General features: G+C 30.1%; 2 protein-coding genes across 4 annotated transcripts; both read left to right on the top strand.

The window, feature by feature from the left end:
* The first annotated feature begins 6863 nt into the window (after positions 1-6863).
* Positions 6864-10638, top strand: LOC105120527 (transcription factor bHLH74-like). 2 transcript variants are annotated; one of them, XM_011018775.1, is made up of 8 exons: positions 6864-8530; positions 8641-8874; positions 8955-9020; positions 9108-9176; positions 9635-9706; positions 9796-9936; positions 10071-10152; positions 10279-10638. In XM_011018775.1, the coding sequence occupies exons 1-8, from the start codon at positions 8021-8023 to the stop codon at positions 10299-10301; spliced, it is 1197 nt and encodes a 398-aa protein (XP_011017077.1). In that variant the 5' UTR covers positions 6864-8020; the 3' UTR covers positions 10302-10638. The 2 variants fall into 2 exon arrangements, with proteins under 2 accessions (XP_011017077.1, XP_011017076.1); XM_011018774.1 differs by having other exon boundaries at positions 10276-10638.
* Positions 10639-17064: 6426 nt separating this feature from the next.
* LOC105120526 (uncharacterized) lies at positions 17065-20845 on the top strand. Of its 2 annotated transcripts, XM_011018772.1 has the most exons (7): positions 17065-17509; positions 17730-17771; positions 18092-18226; positions 19175-19410; positions 19633-19669; positions 20276-20333; positions 20429-20845. In XM_011018772.1, exons 1-7 carry the CDS (start codon positions 17363-17365, stop codon positions 20506-20508), a joined length of 735 nt encoding a protein of 244 aa, XP_011017074.1. In that variant the 5' UTR covers positions 17065-17362; the 3' UTR covers positions 20509-20845. The 2 variants fall into 2 exon arrangements, with proteins under 2 accessions (XP_011017074.1, XP_011017075.1); XM_011018773.1 differs by lacking the exon at positions 17730-17771.
* Positions 20846-21742: the final 897 nt, after the last annotated feature.

The following is a 21742-nucleotide window of genomic DNA, read 5'->3' as shown; positions in this document are numbered from 1 at the left end:
AAAAAAAAACCCAAATTTTCACGTGATGATTTGGAATACTTTTTTAAAAAAGCCAAATTTTCACGTGATGATTTGGAATACATTCACTGGACAGATTTTGAGCGTCATGCTGGAGATGGACTTTTCTCAGCAAGCCCTGCGGCTCCACCCAGAACATTGAGGGGGAAAAATAGACTGGGCCTCCTAGTTAAAATATACATGGGCCAGATCACGCAGTTCAATGATATAAGTCGACTGGATCGGAGGTCCAGAATATTTCTTTCTTTCAGTGTCCATTGTATAGGCCGCGCTTCACATTTAAAATTAGTGGGTTCTAAAGATCGAGAAAAAATGCACCAAAATATGCAAATGATATAAGCAGTGCTCGAACCCTAAATTAAAGAGTTCGTTTTCAATTAATATTTTCTGCTGCATTTCACTTCATGCCTTGCAATGATTTATCCATCACTATCATACATTTTTTTTTTTTTTACATGATGGAAACATATATGAAAAGTTATAATTGAACCAAGTCAAATAAATTATATATCACTCAAACTAGTTTATTAGCACCTGATTTCCTATCAATTATACTTATTTTTTTTATGAACAGAAAAAAAATATCTAGGCCACGAGATATTATTTAGCTTTAGTATTAACCTAAAGCTTATGGATCAAACTTAAAATTTTCTAATTCAATTCATTATCTAAATGAATTTAAAACTAAACAATACAAGGAGTTGTAGTAGTTTGTCTCATTTAACTTGATAGGTACAAAAAACAACACCATCAACAGGTAAAAATATGTTTTGATTTTTTTTTACAATGATTTTTTTTTAATATTAACATAACTGGATATTAGATATATCCAAGCTTCATGGCTTAATCTACAAATACATGACCTGAAATATGAAATATATTAGGTTTAATAACATTCTTTGTACTTAATTATATAATAACAAAAAAAAAATACTTGCAAAATTGAGTACTAATCAAAATACCATGATTTTTTTTAGACCGTGATAAATCTATAAAATCAATCGAATATTAAAATATAAAATTAATAATAAAAAAATTAAAAAAAAAACATGAAAAAAAAACTAATCATGCAAGTGTTGATGGGTCAAGCCCACGTGTTTGGTTTTTTTATAAGTGCCTGTATAAACATGGGTCTGAAAAGCTCCTTAAACAAGCTAAGGTCTTTTCACTTGTATAGTATTTAAATAGATCAAAAAAATATTTAAAAAGCAAACCATATCTCATCTTTTAAATTCAACTAACAATAATAATTAGTTTTTTTAATAATATTTTAATTGATAAATAATAATCACCACTATTGCTATCATATCTAAAATTTTAGTTCAACCATAGTATATACTATTAAACTACTTGAACCCCTTTTTACAAATTTATTGGACTTTTTTTTATCCTCTCTTTTTATATTTTTATTTTTAGAGGTTTTTTCTCTATGATTTTATTTTTTTAGATTCTTGATTTTCTTTTTATGAATCAAAATAGAGTCTTAAGTTTTTCTTTTAATTTAACAAATTCGTAGATATAATTGGATCGTTTGATAGATCATAATTATTTCCAATAATAAAAAAATTTAAAGTTTTGATTGGCGAATGATAGATCGAAGAAGTTAGTCTTTTTTAATTGAATATATGCAAAATTGATTGATTAAGTGAAAAGAAAAGTTTGAACTTGAAGTTTTATTTCTCAAAAAAAGAGTGATTGATTAATGGTACTAAAAAAAATACAAGGTCATGCTGCATGAAATGGAAGGTAAGAAAGGCAAAAAGTATTGTTAATACATGTTAACAAGCCTCACATATGGTAATGTTGCCGTAGCTAATGATGATATTTGATGATGTCCTAAAAATCCATGTAGCCTATGAATAACGTTCTGTGATTGAATAATCAGTTAATTAATTAATTCTAACAATCTTGTATATTCTTCTTAATCAAGATGGTTGATAGGTAATCAAGATGGTTGATAGGTAATGCTTAAATGAATATTTTTTTAGAGATAGAAAATACAAAGATATTCAAAGAGAGATGCTCTGAAAATACAAGTGAAGTAAATAAAGATTATAAACCTTTATCTTGAAGGATTTATGATACATGTATAGCCCATGAATTTTTTTATTTTATGAAAAAGAGAAGGATTGAAAAGTTCTATACTTTTGGTGATATTATTGAGGGGATAAATATCCCTTACATCCATTAATGAGATAATAAGTATGACATGTTTCTTAATAAATCTTTTATACACCTATAAGTATTAGTAAAAATAATTATATTGGACATGAATGACTCATATTATTGTTCTAGATGAAGAGAAATGCCAATTTATCATGCATACAATACTTTTAATTTAGGAGGTTGTCTATGATTAAATTATAGACTTAGAACTTGGTAATAATTGATCCAAATGTTATGGGTTTGATGTGTTTTTCAAACTTATATAGTTTTAAGCTTGGTTGACTGCTGAATTCAAGTTCTTTGAGTTTATCATGTTTGCTGGACCCACGTTAAATTGTTCTTAACTAATTGTTGAATCTAGAAACTTTGAAACTAACATATTTGCTAGAATCATATTATTTTGGGTTTAGCTGACTGCTGAATCTATGTATTTTGGGTTTGACAAACATGCTAAATTCATGTTACCTTGAACTTAGTTAACTATCAAACTTAAGTCATTTGGATCTTACATATTTGTTAGGTACACAATATCTTAGACTTGACTGATTGTTAAAATAAGTTATTTGGTTTTGATATATTTTTTAGATTCACACTACTTTAAGTAGTACATATCTTTTAAAATCTTTTTTATTTATAAAAATTTATAACAAAAAACTCAGTTGATTAGTATTGTTTCTAATTTATTTTTAGAAGGTAATTTTATTTTCTTTGTTTTACTTTTTAGAGCCTCCTTTGCGTGATGAGATGAAGGGTTGATTGGTTTTTGTTTTACTTTTTAGAGCCTCCTTTTAATATTGTGGGTTTTTTATTTTTGTTTTTGCGTGATGAGATGAAGGGTTGATTGGGTTATTGTATATTTATGTGATTGAGAGAGGTGTTGAATCAATTTTATTATAATCATGTGTTATTTGGATTGAATTGATGGATACTTTTGATAAATGATTGGAATGGAAAAACTATTTGTGGATTGATCTAGCTGATGGGTTGGTTTTTGGCATGGAGACTGGGGCTAAAAAAGACTATTTGAGAGAAGATCAAACATGAGTGTTCGGCTTCCTGATGAGAGCTTTTTTCAAATGGTTAATAATGAACTTTTAAAAACTGAAAGGACATGAATAACAAAAAAAGGTGGGAATCGAAAGAAAAAACAAATGAGAGGTGTCTTTGAATTGTGCAAGTAATTTATCATTTGCCTACTAAAATCTATAATTGAATTTGAAACAACAAAATTTCTAAATATTTTAAATTATGTTAATATGCAGTTAAAGATGAAAAGTGGTAGAAAAAATCCGCTAATTCTTATATCAGTTCCTCGTAATTCTTTTCAAAATTGAATTATGCATGTTTTTATAGTTGCTGATCATAGTAGTAAATCGCAAACTCTTTTAATTACACTTTTTATGAAATGATCTCGTTGCTGAACATATTAAATTTTGAAACATCAAAGCTTTTAAAGAGACAGACATAATCAAAATGAATTTGAGGTTGCTCTCTTCTCATCACAATTAACAAATACTGGATCGAAACCTGTAGCCCTCCAAACTTGAAATAGAGCACTCCATATAGCTCTTAAAGGGATAATTAAAGTGACTAAACTTAGGATCTTGTTCTAAAATTATCAAGTTCAAGATGTGAGAAATGGTGGTACGAAATTTAATGACGGGACGAATTTCCCTAATTATGTTGTACAATGTATGAAAGTTTTTAAAGAGACAAGACTGGCACGATTTTTTTTTTCACAAGCATTGTTTATTTTTTATTTTTTTTTCAAATAAGATTTGTCACACAGTTATTTTTTAAAGAATAAGTTTTTCATTTTGAAGCCTTAATATTTTTTTTAAAGAGACAAGACTGGCACGATTTTTTTTTTCACAAGCATTGTTTATTTTTTATTTTTTTTTCAAATAAGGTTTGTCGCACAATTATTTTTTAAAGAACAAGTTTTTCATTTTGAAGCCTTAATATTTTTTGAGTAATTTTTTTTGAAGTAGTTTGTATGAAAAAGTGAATTCTTGAAAAGTAAATTATTTTTTATATTTGATAATGTCATTAAAAATAAGCTGGAAATATTTTTTTAGTATTTAGTTATATCATAAAAAAATTTAAAAATAATTTATTAATATTTTGTTTTATTTTTTAAATTTATTAAAAAAAAAGGATCAAGACTAACATATTAAAAAGTTGAAGGAAGATGAAATTAAAAAAATTATTTTAAATAAAATAAATTATAATAAAAAAATAAAGATCACAAAGACAAATAAAAATGTGAAAGAAAGATGAAATTAAAAAAATAATAAATAATAAATAAATATAATATAATCAATAAATAATTTGATATTTTTTATTTTTTACATCTTTTAACAAATATATTTCGTTTATAATAAAAGGAAAATGATTTCTTAGAAAACCACAGACAAACTTTGCATAGACTTCTTTAATGTAGAAGTTGCAAATGTATTTTGCTTGCAATTTCTTCGCCTCATATTTGAAAACGACATTGCATGATTACTCTCTGGTCTATGACTATTGCCAACAATCACTCGAAACCTGCACACACAGTCCTTGCCCCTGCGCTCCTTCCATGAAAATGGAAGTCGCTGCATGCGTTGCATGCTCTCATCAAGTCAACATCTGCATGCATGATTAATCATGCACTTTGTAACCATAAATCTTCCTTTAATCATTCCATAAAAGAAAAAAAAATAGGAAAGATTTTCTCTAATCTGTACGGTGAGTCCCAATTATCAATGGCTTTCAGTCTCGATCCCGTGCTTTCTAGCTGGATTGGGTGTTTTTTCTTCGTTTCTTTTCTTTTTGTTGGAATACAATAATGCATCACAACGCATTCTCAGCCAGAGCATATATAAGGAGGGGGCAGGAAGGAAGGAAGGAAGGAAGAAAAAACACACATGTCTAGGCTTCCTGAGGGCCTGGCTTGCCCCCACCTCTCTCGGTCTTAAACTGAAGATGGATTTGGTGTGAGTGCCCACATTGATTACTTGGTTGCCCCATCTCAATCATCATATCTATATACTCATTTTGACTATGCAGTCCTTCTCGAGGGGACCGCTTGGCATCACGCAAATTGCAAAATCAAAGCAACCCCGATCCCTCACCATCCACCGCACTTTTATACCCGTTTATTATTATTTTAATTTTATACCCGTTTATTATTATTTTTAATCAACCCCGATCCCTCACCATCCACCGCAATTTTATACCCGTTTATTATTATTTTTATGATTTAAAATACTTTTTATTTTTTTGGATGTGTTGGTGTAAAATATAATTTTTAAAAATAAAAAATATTTTTAGATGTATTTTTCCATAAAATTTTTTTAAAAAAGCAATTGACATTATTCTCTTAAATAAACTTGTGTTTGTTATTTTTAAAATATTTTATATAAAAATATATTTTTTATTTTTTATAAATTATTTTTAACAGCAACACAGTAAAATAATATAAAAAATTAAAAAGAATAATTTTTTGAAAAATTAAATTTGTATAAAATGCGGCTTAGTCCATGGTTACAAACAGCTGCTGCTTACTGTACAATAATTCATTCTTTGCGATGAGGTGTCTCACACAGGATTATGCTTTTGGAACAAAATTGGCCGTTAATTTCGGATTAAATTTAAAAATTCCAGCGAGGCCACTGCAGACTCGAAGGTGACCAGATAATTTGTTTTGAACAGGTAAGGGTGGTTGAGAGGTGTTTTTTTGCACACTAAAAACCTACAGCTGGAAACTGTACCAGGACAAGAGGGTAAAATTGATGATTAGATTCCAATATTCCATGTGTTCTCCATTGGGCATTGGTCAGAGCCTCCAAAGTAAAAAAGAAAAAGATTGCTGCAGGTGTTAATTAATAATATAACATGAGCTAAATAAAATAAAAAATAAAAAATGTAGACACCATACCCTGTGTGTTGTCCACTTAGAGTATTCTCTTTAAGTTCTGTAATCACAGCCACACAATCGTCGCTTGTCCAGTAATCACATAAAAACCAACCATCATATACAAGGGACCTTTTTGCACGAAGGAGACCTTTTTTTTTTTTAATTTACTTTTTAACATTAAGGTATTTTTATAGCTATTAATTTTTTTAAAATATTTCCTAATTTGAAAGAAAATATTATTTTTATTTTTTAAAATTTATTTTTAACATCAATATAATAAAAAAAATAATTTCAAGCTTGAAAAATCCTGGAGCTTATTTATTTGATGGTCTGGGGCTCGGGAAGGAGGGGGGTTTGGAGACAGGTTGATGGAGAGCAGTGATGCTCATTCATTGAGAATGATGGACCTCAAGAGCATAATGAGAACTCTCAAAAGAAATGAAAGGTTTGTTTGTTGGCACTGAGAAAGATGAGTGTGTAACAGCAAAGAGAGCCTGGTAGGATAGTTGGCAAATGTGTCGGTAAAAAAACATAAAGTATATGTCGAAGAAGGAAGCAATCTAACAAGCAAGCAAGCTTGGGCTTGAAGAGAGGAACCTCTTCCAATCTTTTCTCAGACTATATATATTTACTATTTCTTTTTTGTTTCTAAAAGAAAAGAAGAAGGAGGAAAAGCACTGTGCAGGGTTTTAACAATTTTTAAAGATATACATAATAATAATAATAAAAGAATTTACAAGGAGTAAAGTGATTAGGCTCTCTAATAATTTAGCAACAAAAGCAGTTGGGTAGTAGTTAGTCTGTCTTTTAAAATCATACTTGTCACCTGTTAACTCGAGCAGGTAACCCAAGAGACTCTCTCTCTCTCTCTACTTTTGTATTCCACTCTCCTTGTCTCTCTAGTTTCATAGGTCTACATTGTCTGTGGTGTGTTGAAAAGGTTGGAATTTAGGTTGGAATTTGATGCTTCTTTAACTGATTGTAGAAGCGCCGATCTGATGAAATTTGTTTTTTTCTTGTCTGTTTGAGAGAGCATTTGATGCTCTTCGGGGTACGATCAAACCACCCATTCAGGGGACTGTGAATGAAACTCGTTTCTTTTCAGTTCTTGCATAATTCAAGTAGAATTTGATGCTTTTTTGGACACCCATCTGAGAATATTGCAAAAGGGTGCCTGAAAACGTACCATTTCTTGGTTCTTGGGATTGTTTGGTCTTCAATTAAAATTTTGGAACTTCATGTCATTTCCGTTTTAGGAATTTCTCCGGACACCATCTCTCTAATTACACGTTCATTGCTTCAAGTTTTGTGGTGATCCTCTTCGATTTTGGTCTTAATTGAAGAGATTCAAGGGTGATAAGATCAATATGGTGGTGCTTAAGTGAATGGAGAAGGTGATAAATTTTTGCCAGTCCAACAAAAGTGAAAAAAGGGAATCTGCTTTCCTTTTGATGAGCTGTTTGTTAGCAAATGCCATTGTTTGTCTGTGTCTACTTTATGCTCTGAAAGGTTCACTTTGCTGTCTGTAGGAACCATTTTTCATTTTTCTCTTGCAAATTAGAGTAGACTTGATCGTAGGGTTTTCCAAATATTGAAGTAGCTGATGCTGTTTAGATTTTATGCCTGATACATTGGATTTCTCCTTTTCACTTTGTGTCTACGGGATGCTGCTGCGATGAGATGGGTTTCTTTTACTTTATAGCACCATCACAGTTTTATAAAGCTGCCAAGGTTACTTGTTCCTTGTTGAGTCTTGCAAGATATCACCAGCTAATTTTGGTCAAACTCACTTCTCACTTTTAAGGTTATAGCTCCTTCTGTTTCATATCTATATTTAGCACTTGTCTTTGCTGACTGTTGCTTTGGGTTCTCTCCTCAATAGTATACATAGGCTATTCCTTAGATTTTGGGGGTTTAGCTTTTGAATCCCAGAACATGGATGGCAGCGGTGATAGTAATGATGATTTAGGATATCAAAATAGAGGTGAGAGTGTTATGAATTGTCCATCTTCAGGAATGAACACAAACCCCTTCTATGTTTCTGCTTGGGATCCAGTAGTTTCACTAAGCCAGCCTGGGAATTTTGGTGGTTCATCAATAGTTTCTCAAAATGGATTTTCCAATTCTCCTTTCCCAATTGTAATGGAAAACCCAGGTATTAGCAACCTTGTTCGTTACCCCTCTGGTTCAGGCTTTGTTGAGCTGGTGCCAAAGTTTCCTGGATTTGGAAGTGGGAATTTCTCAGAAATGGTTGGCTCTCTTGGCCTGACCGAATGTGGTCAGATTGCTCATACTGGGTGCCCTCCAAATTACAACAAGGAGGCAAACTATGCTCAACTTCAGGAAGATCAGCAATTATCAGAAGAGACAAGTATTGGAGCTTCACCAAATGGAAAGAGAAGAAAAAGAGTACCCGAGTCTAATTCTCCTTTGGATCCAAACAAGGTAATTTGAATTAGGTCTAATCTTATACTTTAGGAAGTTAAAGATTCTGCAGCAATGTAATTTTGTGTTTCGTATTTGTGAATTCATGAATCTTTTGTCTTTAAATCTAGAATACTGAAGGAGAGTTACGAAAGGATCTTTCTGGACAGAGTTGTGGTATTGCAAAAGAACTGGATGAAAAGACACAAAAAACTGAACAAAACCCCGGTCCTAATTTGCGGGGCAAACAGGCAGCTAAACAAGCTAAAGACGATACTCAAAGTGGAGAAGTTCCTAAAGAGAATTACTTTCATGTGAGAGCCAGAAGGGGTCAGGCTACCAATAGTCACAGCCTTGCAGAGAGGGTACCTTCTCACTATTATTTGTTGAAAATGGGAAAATGATCTGGCTCATTTTCATATTGAACATAGAGGCCTTTTTGCAGGTGAGAAGAGAAAAGATCAGCGAGCGGATGAGAATGCTACAAGAACTTGTCCCAGGATGCAATAAGGTACTTAGATAGCTTCTTAATGGAAACTATTTATTTGAGTGAAAAAAAAACAGATGCTGATTAGTTTGGTGTTGATCATTGTTTTAGATTACTGGAAAGGCAGTAATGCTTGATGAGATTATCAACTATGTGCAATCATTGCAACAGCAAGTTGAGGTACGCCATTCTAAGGTCAAGATTATGGACTGAAATTGTCATTTGAACCTGTACTCTTAATGTTCACTAAGCCGCATGATAAGTTTGCTAGTTTGAATTGGAGCTATAACTTTTAGGGAAAAAAACACACACACAACAAAACACCCTGGTGAACTATTGGAAGCAGAATAAATTCATAGTATCTCATCATTAGCGTCTGCAAAAAGTGTTGCTATTTCTGGAGTCTAACTGATGTCCATGGGATGATAATACCCATAAAGGATAGTGATTTTTAAGTCAAGCATTAAGTTTGTAATTCCTATCATAAATCAGATGAGAATCAAGTTTAGCTTTTTTTCTACAAAAATGACATTTGCAAATTATAAGCACTGAGAGTTCTGTGTGATGAATTCAACATCACTGAAGCCATTTGTGCTTCCCAAGGACTACAAGTTACTAATACTTGCCTGCTATTGCAGTTTTTGTCAATGAAACTTGCCACTGTAAATCCAGAACTGCAAATTGATGTAGAGAGGATTCTATCTAAAGATGTAAGCAATGTTTATGCGGTGAAAGAATTTATAGACAATTTTCGTATATGTTTTTTTGAATAAAGCCTGATAGGTTTCCCTTCCATCAGATCCTGCATTCACGTGGTGGCAATGCAGCTATTCTAGGATACAGTCCTGGGATAAGCTCACACCCGTATCCACATAGAATTTTTCAACCCGGCATACAAGTCATTCCAAATTCCAATCCACAATTTTCTCCAGCACCTCATGTAAGTGATGCATCTTTGCAAATGCTCTGCAGAATCAATTGCTCATCAAATACCTATTCTTGGAATTGTTTCTGCATGTGTAGGCTGTATTAGATAATGAGCTCTTATTCTTGGAATTGTCTCCGCATGTGCAGGCTGTATTAGATAATGAGCTCCAGAGCTATTTCCAAATGGGATTTGATTCCAGTTCAGCTATTGACAATTTAGGACCGAATGGTAATCAGCAGTACTTATAATCTCAACTCAAACTTTTGTTTCTATTTTCTTGACCTGGTCTTATAATCTCAACTCAAAACTTTTGTTTCTATTTTCTTGACCTGGAAACACTCATGCTTTCAGCAGCACGTTTGAAACCGGAGCTCTGAATGCTGAAGAGAGATAACAAGGCGTTGATTCCTTCTAACAAAGAATTGAAGTGGTTCAAGTTTGACTTTCATACTGGAACTCGTTTTGAAACAAACAGAAATAGGGAAGAAAGTTCTTGTTTCTTTTTCTGTATAGGTTTAAGCTCCTAACTCTGCGTTCTTCACATTTTTTGGAAGAAGATTACGTGCTAGAATCACAGATATATGTATATTGTCCGGGTAAGAAGGGAGACTTCTGTTGGTGATTTTGATTTTTGCCTGTTTCATTGGGAATTTGAGGATGTACGAGGCTTTCTGTTGTGAGGTTTATGAAGTTAAAAAAAATACATTTGTCTGATATCTGTTTCGGCTGGTATCACGATAATGTTCTAAAAAGAAGAGGATCTATCTGTGATAAAATAATTGGGTATCATTCAAGCACTTGATCTGTTAATTATCAGGAGGTAACTCGTTGGGCGTTAAGATACTTGGGACGGACGGTAGTGGAGGAGGGTAGCTCCTTTTTCCCTGCTAGGTTGAAAACAATTGTCAATGAATAATGACGCCAACATCCTACTTGGCTTTTTTCGTCCCCTGAGCGCGTGAGTCATGTGAACTGAGCCTTATTCTAAAAAGCCTTTAATACCCTCGCCTCACTAGGAGCGGGGGTGCTGTACCACGTGAGCAAAGCCATGTGCGTATAGGAGGGTTTGAAAATATAAAAATAGTTATTTTTTAAAGTATTTTTTATTTAAAAATATATTAAAATATTTTTTTATTTTTTAAAAATTAATTTTGATATTAACATATAAAATAATCTAAAACTATTTAAAAAATTAATTTAAAATAAATAAAAAAATTAATATTTTTATTTATTTTTAAAATATAAAAATAAACAGGATTTTAATCATTTAGTTAAAAACAATATTTTTATAAAACTTAAATTTGGCTTGTTTCTACCAATATTTTCATAAAACTTAAATTTGCCTTGTTTCTGCTGTCAGCATAACACATGAAATTCAAACTAAAGTTTTTAAATTTATAATTAACCTAAACTTATTTTTAAAATTAATACTGTGATAAAATGGATATTGTAAAGTAATAAGTTACTCACATAAATAAATATTTTCACACGCCACTCCAATATATAAAATCAAAGAGATACATATGCAAATAACTTATCAGTTTAAAGATACAGATAAAAATTATATTTTTGTCAAAAAATCAAGTTAAAGATTTTCAGTTCAGATTTTTACCAAAAAACCTCAATATATAGTTTGAATCATAATTATATACTTGGACTACCTCTATATATGGAAAAAACACTAAAAATAAATGATTTGGACATAAAACTAAACATTCATTAACTAGTACACGTTTTTTACTTTTTAAAAAAACAAGCAATTTCTTTTGAAAAGATAACCCTTCAACATAACAAAATGCTTGGAAACACCACTTTCACATTTAACTCATATTTTTCTAAAGCCAACACCATGCCTATAAACATTTTTTAATATTTTAAAACCTATCACTTCCGGTTGTATATTTGTCAATAACAAATATTTTTGACTCAAAACATCAACAACAATGTTATGAATGCTATATGTGTTTTACAAAGAAACTAAAAGTTTGTAGAAATCCAACTCAATAATCATATCTTTAGCTAAGTTTTTGTTGAATATTAAGAAACTTCAAATCCTCATGATTAGAAAATAGCACAGGTGGTTTTAGACATAAATATTGAAACTACTGGTTCAAAGAACAAACGATGGTATTTAACTCCTTATCATAAATTGAATATTTTCTTCTTAACTTGTCAAGCCTGTCACTGTAAAAATTAATAGGTTTCCTTTTTAACTAAAAATAACATCAATATCAACATTAGATGCGTCACATTTAACTTAACTTTTTAGAAATTATATAGATAAATAATATGCATATTAGTCACCTTTTGCTTCATAAGTCCAAAACACTTCTTTACCTCGTTAGTCCACTTAAAATTATCTCCTTTCAAGTATTTAGTGATTGAAGCAGTAATAATACTATTTTTTTATATTATAAAACAACGATAAAAAGATATTAAATCGTAAAAACTCTGAATATTATAAAGAGTTTGAGTGGCTAGCTTAGAATTGCTTCAATCTTTATAGGATCCATTTTCACTCCTTTATTGGAAATAACAAAACCCAAGAAAACAAGATTGATAATGAAGAATTCACACTTCTTCAAGTTAGCATATAACTTTTGATTCCTCAAAGTTTTGAAATACTTCTTGTAAGTGACTAAGATGCTCTTATTTGTCCTCATTGTATATATTGGGCTCTCAAATTCATATACGCAGTTGAAATAATAAATTTAAAAATTATTTAGGAATCTCAAAGATCTTGTTAGACATATCAAGAGTTGTTTAGGGGTTTATACGAAGATTGCTTGAAGATTTGAACTTTTTTTCAACTTTAAAGCTGAGTTATCGCAAATCATAAGTTGTCTAATTTTTTGACATATAATTGTAATCCACATGAATCACTAGTAAGAAATCTTCTAAATTTCTATTTAGGAGAGAGATTTGTTAATCCTAGAGTGCTAGCTCTAATTTTTTCTTTATATAGTTTTTCTGTAAAAACTATTTGACATAAATATTCTCTCTAGCTAAATAATAGGCTTGACTTTATATTTATAGGGATCCTAAATACCCTATAAATAAATAAAAAATCAATTTTCCTCTTAAATAATATCCATATATTATATAAGGATAATTTTAGAAATTTAATTAATCAAGTTCCTACTTGATTATTATAGAACTTATAATTATAATCCCATAATTAAATACATTCTAGTACTTAATTTCTAAAGTTATTTTCAATCAAATCACACTTGTTTAATTATCCCAATTTAATTCTTGATTAATAATTTTTAATATGTGTGACCTATTAAGTTCCTAATATATTGACCAAAATATAAATTGTAATTCTAAATAAATAAAATTAAATAAATTAAATAATTTAATTTACTATCAATTCAATAATTAATTTATATTTGAAGATTAATTGTATTGTCTAGCAATGTGTCATGATCCCCTAAATATTAAAAAAGTCATAAGTGGTTTCACGTAACTTTTCAGTGACAGGTTTTTTACTGTAATTATTATCTATTTATCAATAATGTTCTGATTTAAATATTTTAGCATGGAGTGGCTTCCATGCCAAATCATATTTATTCACAACATTATAGTCATTGATCATTTTAATAAGATTTAAAACTATTTTCAAATCTCATTCCATATTGCACAATGATTTAACAATTAATACTATTTGAGAACATTTAGATTTTTTTAAAATTTAATTAGGATGATGAATCTTCTTTTGATAATTTAAATATCTTTATATAGTTTACTTTATATTCAATGTCTGCCTATTTGTTACATTACATTTACCAAGATAACATGTAACATGATTAGAACATAATACTCTTCATATAAAATAACGTGGTGATCTCAAGTCTATGAATCATTTAACCAGCCATCATGTGAATATTTTTACAGACACAAGTGATAACTCCATGTAAAATTTTCATGCAAGTCAGTTCAATGTATATTTCATATGATAAGCACTTACATGTTATTTCTAAGTATTGACCAAGAATATTTAGAAACAATACTTTGATGCAATATGAATCCCATAATTATAATATCTTTATAATTTCTTATGCAAAGTGTTTTTATTTCATGAATTTTATTTTTACTTTAGATTCATTTATCAAACATTAAATTCATAAATTAGATAGTGAATACAATATTTGTCAAACCTAATGGATCAAATGCTTGAGTTATTAGGTCAGCTTTTGAGTAATTAAGTTGCTTCATGAGTATAATTTATGTTTTATAAATAAGAAATAAATGAGTTATTTTTTTTATAATTGTATTCTGATCAAATTGATTATGTGTTTTTTTCATTTATAAAGCCCACATGTACTAAGCTTGACTATCAGATTATTAAGTTACCTCATCAATATATCATAATGAATTTCATGACATGAGTTTTCTAAAAAAAAAAGGTTAATTTTTCAATATTTCCTCGTATAAATTAGTAATTTTTTAATATTTACTTGTTTATATATTAATTGTGATTATCATGTTATTTCACATAAAAAACTGAAGTTCATTGATGTTTCATTGTGCAGTATAATGATGTTTTAACCCTTCATAAAAAAAGCCAAATAAGTGCAAATTGTAGAGGATTTTATTTTTGCAGGGTTCATTTGTATTATCAAATTGATTGAAGCTAGATCAATCTTTTTTCCTTGTTTAGAATAGTTAAAAGACTTAATTACCCTTACAAATAAAAGAAAATTAGATTGGCATCAAAAGGGCTTTTCTTTTTTCTTATTTTTTTTCTCTCAAGAAAATGAAATAATTTAATTACAATTTTTTTTTTAAAAATGAAGCTTCCATTGAGGGTTTTCTTGTTTTTGATTTTTTTAAAACAACAAAATAAAAAAATTTTCCTTAAAAAAAAAACTAAAGTTGTTGTTCAAGAGCATTTTTGTCTTTTCCTTTTTTTTATTATTAGTTTTAACTAAGGGCAATTTAGTAACTTAGAAATATAAATATTATTCAAAAACAAAAGTGGCCGACACAAGCATTGCATGTACCAACGGTAGATGCGTATCCATACCTTTCAGGTAGCGTTTGTAATATCGTTCAATGACAAAACACCACATTTCACAATGATATTTGAAAGCTTCTGGTGGCCCCTCCATGATATGAAGGCGCATGTATCCGACAAGTATCTAATTTGGCATTGATATTTTTTTCATTTTTTCCCCTTTCTTTTCTCGCTTTTCATTGATTCTCGTGCTAACACTTCAAAATTTCAAGATAACCTTTCAATTGTCTTCATCTTTAGATTTGGTCCTTATTTTTTATTACCTTTTGTTTTATATAAAATAATTTATCAAATTAAAAATTGTTTTTAATTCATCTTTCTTTAGTTTTTTTATATATCAGATTTGATCCTTATTATTTTGATTGCTATTTATTTCATTCAAGATAATTTTTATAATTGACTTTTTTGTGTAATTTCACCCTCTTTAGTTTTTTTAATATCATGTTTAATCCTCGTTCTTTTAATAGTTATTTTAATAAAATTTAATAAATTTTTAAAATTGATTTTTTTGTTTCATTATTTAACATTAAATTAGATCAAAATTGAACTTCTTAATTGATCTGAGGTCTAGTATTTCACAAGTTGCGAATTTGAAAAATTAAGCTAGGTTTAAAGGACTTGGCCGAGTTTGCTTTGTTTTTTTTTTATATATCATTTTTAAAGTTTTTTTTTTAGATTCATCATTTAATATTTATTTAATTGAGAATTGAGCTTTGTTATTTGCTTTCTATTGGATTTTGCATTATTTTTAAAATAGCTCGAGTTACATTGCTCTTCAACATTGAATTCTTTGATAATTAATCTTCATAATTTTATTCAAATTGTTTTCGATTGGATTACCTTGGTATCATAACCAAGTCAAATATCTTGCATACTGACCCAACTGGACTCGAGTCTTGCTTTTTTCACCTATTTGTATCAATTTGTTTTCTTCGATTTAGTCCTTATTTTATTCGTTGAAAATTGAGTTTTTTTTTTTAATTGATATGAGATTATCATATTCTCATTTTATTTTATTTTTATTATTAGATAACATCCTTTTTGATTTTTTCTTAAAACTAATTTTTTATTTTTATTTTATCTTTTAATGTTTTATTGATTAAAAATTGATCCTTTTCTTTTCTTTTCTTTTTATGAGATTATTTTAATGTTATACCTATGATTATAAGATTAACGAGTATACTTGGTTTGACTATGAATATTTTTTAATTTTTTTAATTTTATCTTTCAACATTAAAATATATGATAATTGAATTTAATAATTTTATTTAATTTATTTTTAACAGGGTTATCTTAATGCCTTGACCAAATATTATATTTGATATGCTAACTTAGATAGATTCAGGTTAGATTTTCTTTACCTTTTTTTGTTGTTAGTTTTCTTTTTTCTTTTATTTACTATCATTATTTTTTTTTATGTTATTTAATTAGTTGAGTTTATTAAAATCAGTCTAGTCAATGACTGAATCTTAGATTTTTTTTTTAATTTTTTTTTGGTATCTCCATGATATTCTTTTTTTATATATTAAAAAAAATAAAATCATCCTGCAGCACCAGCACAACGTGAGTTATCTATTTAGTAATCTCTATCATCAGGTATAAATTTATTTTTTATTTTGAAATTCTTTTAAACCCACACAGGAATACAATGAATGCAACTAGAAGTGTAAGATATATTTAATACTTGTATAACATGAATTATGAAATTATTATTATTTTTTTATTATTAAAACTTTAAAATGTAAATTTTTTTTTTTTATTATTAAAACTTTAAAATGTAAAAGTGCAATGTCCCGCCTCGCCTGGTACATGCAAGCATTATGTGTTTGTTTAGGTGGAAGGTCTGGTGTTTTTTTGTATGAAAAGTATGTGTTCTTTTACTGTTTTAATTAATATGAGTATTTATATTAGTTTGTGTATATTATAATTAATTTTATGAATTTTAAAATTATATAAATTTTTAATAATTTTAAGATATATAAAACTCGAATTCATTAATTTTAAAAAACATACCAGTTAAATTACATTGCTTATAATTAAAAAAAATACAAAAAATACTCCTATTTTTTTTACTTTTAATAATGCAATGTGTATCCCCCCCCAAATAAAAAACACAAGCAGCGAAATACAGTTAAGATAATCCTTCTCCAATTGCCACCTCACGCATCTCTCTCTCCCAATTTCAATAAACCAGAAGCTCCGAATTACACGATAAATCCATTTCAATTCTTCTTCCCTTTCCATTCAGACAAAAGAAAAGAAAAATCACATTTTGATCAAAGAAAAGAGAGAGAGAGGCGATGCAAGAAAGTAGACAGTCAAAACCCTAAAAATACGATTCTAGTGTTTCGTAGAATCCAATCGATAGAAATCAGTGAGTGATTTATTAGTTTTTGTATTTAAATACAATACAATAAAATGGGAGGCGAGGAAATTAATCGGAGTAAGGATAATCCGTGGCCGTCTCCAAACAGACCGCCACCGTACCAAGAAAAATCCGAAGAAATGAGTCTCTGGGGAGTTGTCATGTTCGGTCTAATTGGTGCCACTGCCACCACCTACGCTGTTAGTGCTCTTTCTTAATCTTGTTCTTCTATTATTGTTTATGTTTATGTTTAATTTCTTGGAGATAATTTATTTATTCTGTGGTAGATAAGCAAATGCATTCAATATGTATTGGTGTAAGTAATTAAAACGTTGGAATCTGCCTTAATAATTGAGGAATGGATAACACGTAAAATTGTTTCATTAGATTCTGAGAAAGTTGATTGATTTGGCATGGCAGGCCAGGCGGCTGCGGTGGACTATTGATGAGTTGTATGCTCAGGTAGACTATTGCAAGTATAAATGCACGGCCTTCCTGCATCGTTAACTTAATTCAGCTCTCTTTTCGGTCAAATTGAATGCCCAAGAGTAATCTCTTTTTTTATATATATCATTGAAAATTTAGCTAAAGTTTATTGTTTAGAAACCCAATCTCTAGGAAAATATTGTCTACAATAAGTGACTGGTTCTGAGTGTTTAGTCTGCTAAAAGAATGTGAAATTTTATAATTATAATTAGAAGATAAGAATTTTCTTTTTATGTTTTTCTTTTTTGTGCTTGCCAATGGCTGAGCTGATCATGTCTATAAATGTGCTTGATTAGCTGACCAGGTCACAATCGGCATGGAAAGGAGCAACTGAATCTGCCAGGTCATTTCGGACATATTTTCAGGAGGAAGCGTGCAAGAATTATAATCGTCGAATGCAAGAAGCATATGAAGAGGAAATGGAGAGAGTGGTGAGTTTTGGTCTTGTGAATCATTCCTTTTGGATGTCATATTAGTAACATTATTAGATTATGGAACCCCGCGGAACATACTATATCAATTTTTTGTTATATGGTTTCTTCATATATGCCTTGAGATATTATCCTGTAAGTATTAGACTGCTTTGTGTTGTGAAACTATATTGTTGCTAGCTCTAAGAGTAATAGGTGGGCTTAGAGTAGATAGCAATTATCTGTCAAGCTGGTTCTGGTACATTGCCATGAACTTTATGTTACTCCTCTATTTTATTTTCTTCATATTTTGTCATTTAATTGCATGAGGAAGCAAGGTTTTCAAGACGGATCAATTGCAGTACTGCTCCTTATGCAGTTTGAATTCAGAAATATGTTTTTGAATTCAGATCTATAATGCTACTCTGGATGCATAATAGCGTAAATAAGCTGATTCTTAGCCATGAAAACAAACTGCAAATTCTTAGCAAGTTAGGCTACTTCTGGTTAAAATTCTCTGTATCTATCTGAGTTACATCGTGAACAGAAAGGTGTCTTTCCGGGCTCTGCCCTATCCACTTGATCTATATTTCTGCAAAACATTTTTTTTATGCCTCAAGATTGGGGTCAGATAGTAGAAACACAATAGGGGTCCTTCTTTGTATTAGCTTGGTTATCTTAACCATTTTGTATTTCTATAACAACAGAACCTCGAAGAATTCTCTAGACCTCAGAAATGCTGTTGTATAACTCTCTCCTTCTGTTGGGTCCTCTTCAATTCTGTTTATAAATCATGCAGGTTGCTTTTCTTTGTATGCACCATTTCACAGTAACAAGCCTGGTTTTGTCTTTCTCTGAAGCTGTCAAATTCATTTATCCTGCTCTGATTTTGATCTCTCCAGCAGTTTCCTTTCTTGATTGTATTTGTATGCAATTATGATGTATTGATGTTGTCCTTTTGTTTTGCAGGAGCGTATAAGACGTATGCAAAGTGTGTTTAACCGTGAAAGGAACAAGTACACAAGGGACCATGAGAAGTGGAGGGAAAATGGCCCAGGTGCATATCATCAAAAATTTCAGCGTGATGATTGGTATTGGAAAACTGATACGTCTTTCAGAGAACAGAGAACTAACTTCAGGAGAACTTCAAGAGACAGTGGAAGCTATTCATTATCACATCATTACTCAGTTTTGGGACTTGACAGGTAATGCCAAGAGCTATTAGTACCTATTTGTGAGACAGTCAACTTGTGTAGCTGTCGTGATTCTTGAGATATATAGCTTTTTTAGATGATTAAGAGGCTTTTGGAATGTGATACAGTATAATTAAGCTTTTCAATTTATTTAATCATGAGATTCTCTCAGTTATCTGGACTGTACCATTAACAGTTGGGATTGACATATTTTCACTGGACTTTTTGTGACAGGTCCAGAACAATACCATATACTGAAGCTGAGATTAAGGTATCACTCATGATATATATCATCTCTTTGAAATAATTATTAGCCAGTGATCAGAGTTGACATATTTGTATTTCGAGCCACATGAAACCCCCACTGAACCAAAAAAAAGAAGAAGCTATTGTGCCATTCACATCTTATCTACATCCTCTATTTAGAGTATTATCCACGCTTTCATGTGTTCAAATCTGTAATCTGACTTAAGCTCCAGATTCTCTATGTAGTATGTTTACGTTCATTTCTTTTCTACACATTCTCTTCTTACTTGAAAGCTTGGAAAATGTTGGGGGTTGACTGTTGTGCTATTTATATCTATCTGCTTTCTCTACATGGTTTTATCATCAATGTCTTCGTGTGTTCAAATCTTTAATCTGACTTAACACCGGATTCTCTATTTAGTTTATCTACTTTCATGTCTTATCTACACATTCTCTTCTTACTTGAAAGCTTAGGGGCGGATTATTGCTGGTTGCATCTGTAATACTCAATTCCACTTGGTTTCATTGCGTGCTCTTTTTTCAAATCAAGAGCTTCATCTTATAACTGGGATTGTTCTCTTTATGGATTCATGCGATTCTAAATGGACTTTTTTCTTTTATATATATGCAGACGGCATTCAGGACCAAGGCAAAGGAGTTCCACCCAGATCAGAACCAAGATAATAAAGGTTGGATTTTGTTTTCCATCACTAACTGTGATCTTGTACTGCGATGCCACAGCTTTGAAGTGAAACTTAAAGTTGCTTCTCGTGATTTATTGCAGAGGCTGCTGAGGCAAAGTTCAAAGAGGTGATGATATCCTACGAGGCCATTAAGCAAGAAAGAAAGAACACTAAATATTGATCTTCCTGACACTGATCGAGGGGTTGCAAAATGTTCCTACAGCTGAATACTTTATTGACTGTGTGGTTCTCCGGGAAAAATGAATCCAATAGAATGAATCCAACAGGAACTTAATTTTGAGGAGAATTTGTTATTATATCGACAGGAGGTTGCGGAGAGACGTGAGTATATATTCTTTCAGGAGCTAGATATATAAACAAGGGCAAGGAAACTCGTGTGCAGAGCCAGCCTTCTATGCCTAATTCGAATTGTGTAAAATATTAATTGATTTTGACTACAGTACCTAGTTTACATATCAGACAAGCTGTGTCACGGGTTGGATTTCTTTTCCTGGTTATTTCAATATGTTTTTTTATATAAAAAATCCAGTGGAATTCAAAAAACTTTTGTATATATTTAATAAAATAAATTGAGAATTATATTTGTTAATAAATAAAAATAAAATTATTAATGGTAAATAAAAATAAAAATTAAAAAACTAAAAGTTTGATATAGTCCAAGATATTTGGTGTTGCTATATGGATGCATAGTTTTAAGACTCGGCCCGGTTCAAGGCCTGAGTTTTGATCGGGTCACCCAGTTGGTTGGGTTAAATTTTATTTTTTAAAATAAATTAAAATGACGTTATTTTAACAAAAAAAATTTAAAAAATCAACAGGTTTGCAATTGGTTCTTGATCGGGTTTTACTTGGTCACACCAGGTTTTTTCTTCCCTCATTTTTTCTTCAACCTGGCCCGGTTTCAGCCTCGGGTCGGCTGGGACCCGAGTTAAGTCGAGTTTCAAAACTATGTATGGATGCATTTAACAATTTTGTTCATAAAAATAAATTTTTTATTTAATTAAATGGTAATAAAAATAGTTAGGCAAAAAAAATATTATGTAAAGTTATACATTAAAATATTATCTAAAAATAAATATTTTTAGTTTTTCAAATAAATTTTATTTATATATAACATAAAAATAAAATTATAAATGAAATAAAATAATATTTTAAAAAATTAAATACGTAAAAAATAACTAAAAAGACAATTTCTATTTAAAATAGGTTAGATAAACAAAATAAAAGAGATAAATTATAGTAATATAAATACAAGTTTAAAAATTGTTAGGCTTAGCAAGCTAGACTAGTGAGCTAGGCCTATCTAGTTAAGGTTCATGCCCTTGTAAGAGTAGCCCATGTGCTTTTACCCTTAATTTTTTTTATGGGCCTGATGATATGTTATTTGCTTTAAT

The sequence above is a fragment of the Populus euphratica genome, unplaced genomic scaffold, assembly GCF_000495115.2.
Source record: "Populus euphratica unplaced genomic scaffold, PopEup_1.0 scaffold6.1, whole genome shotgun sequence".
NCBI lineage: Eukaryota > Viridiplantae > Streptophyta > Magnoliopsida > Malpighiales > Salicaceae > Populus > Populus euphratica.
This window is presented reverse-complemented; position numbering and strand designations above follow the sequence as displayed.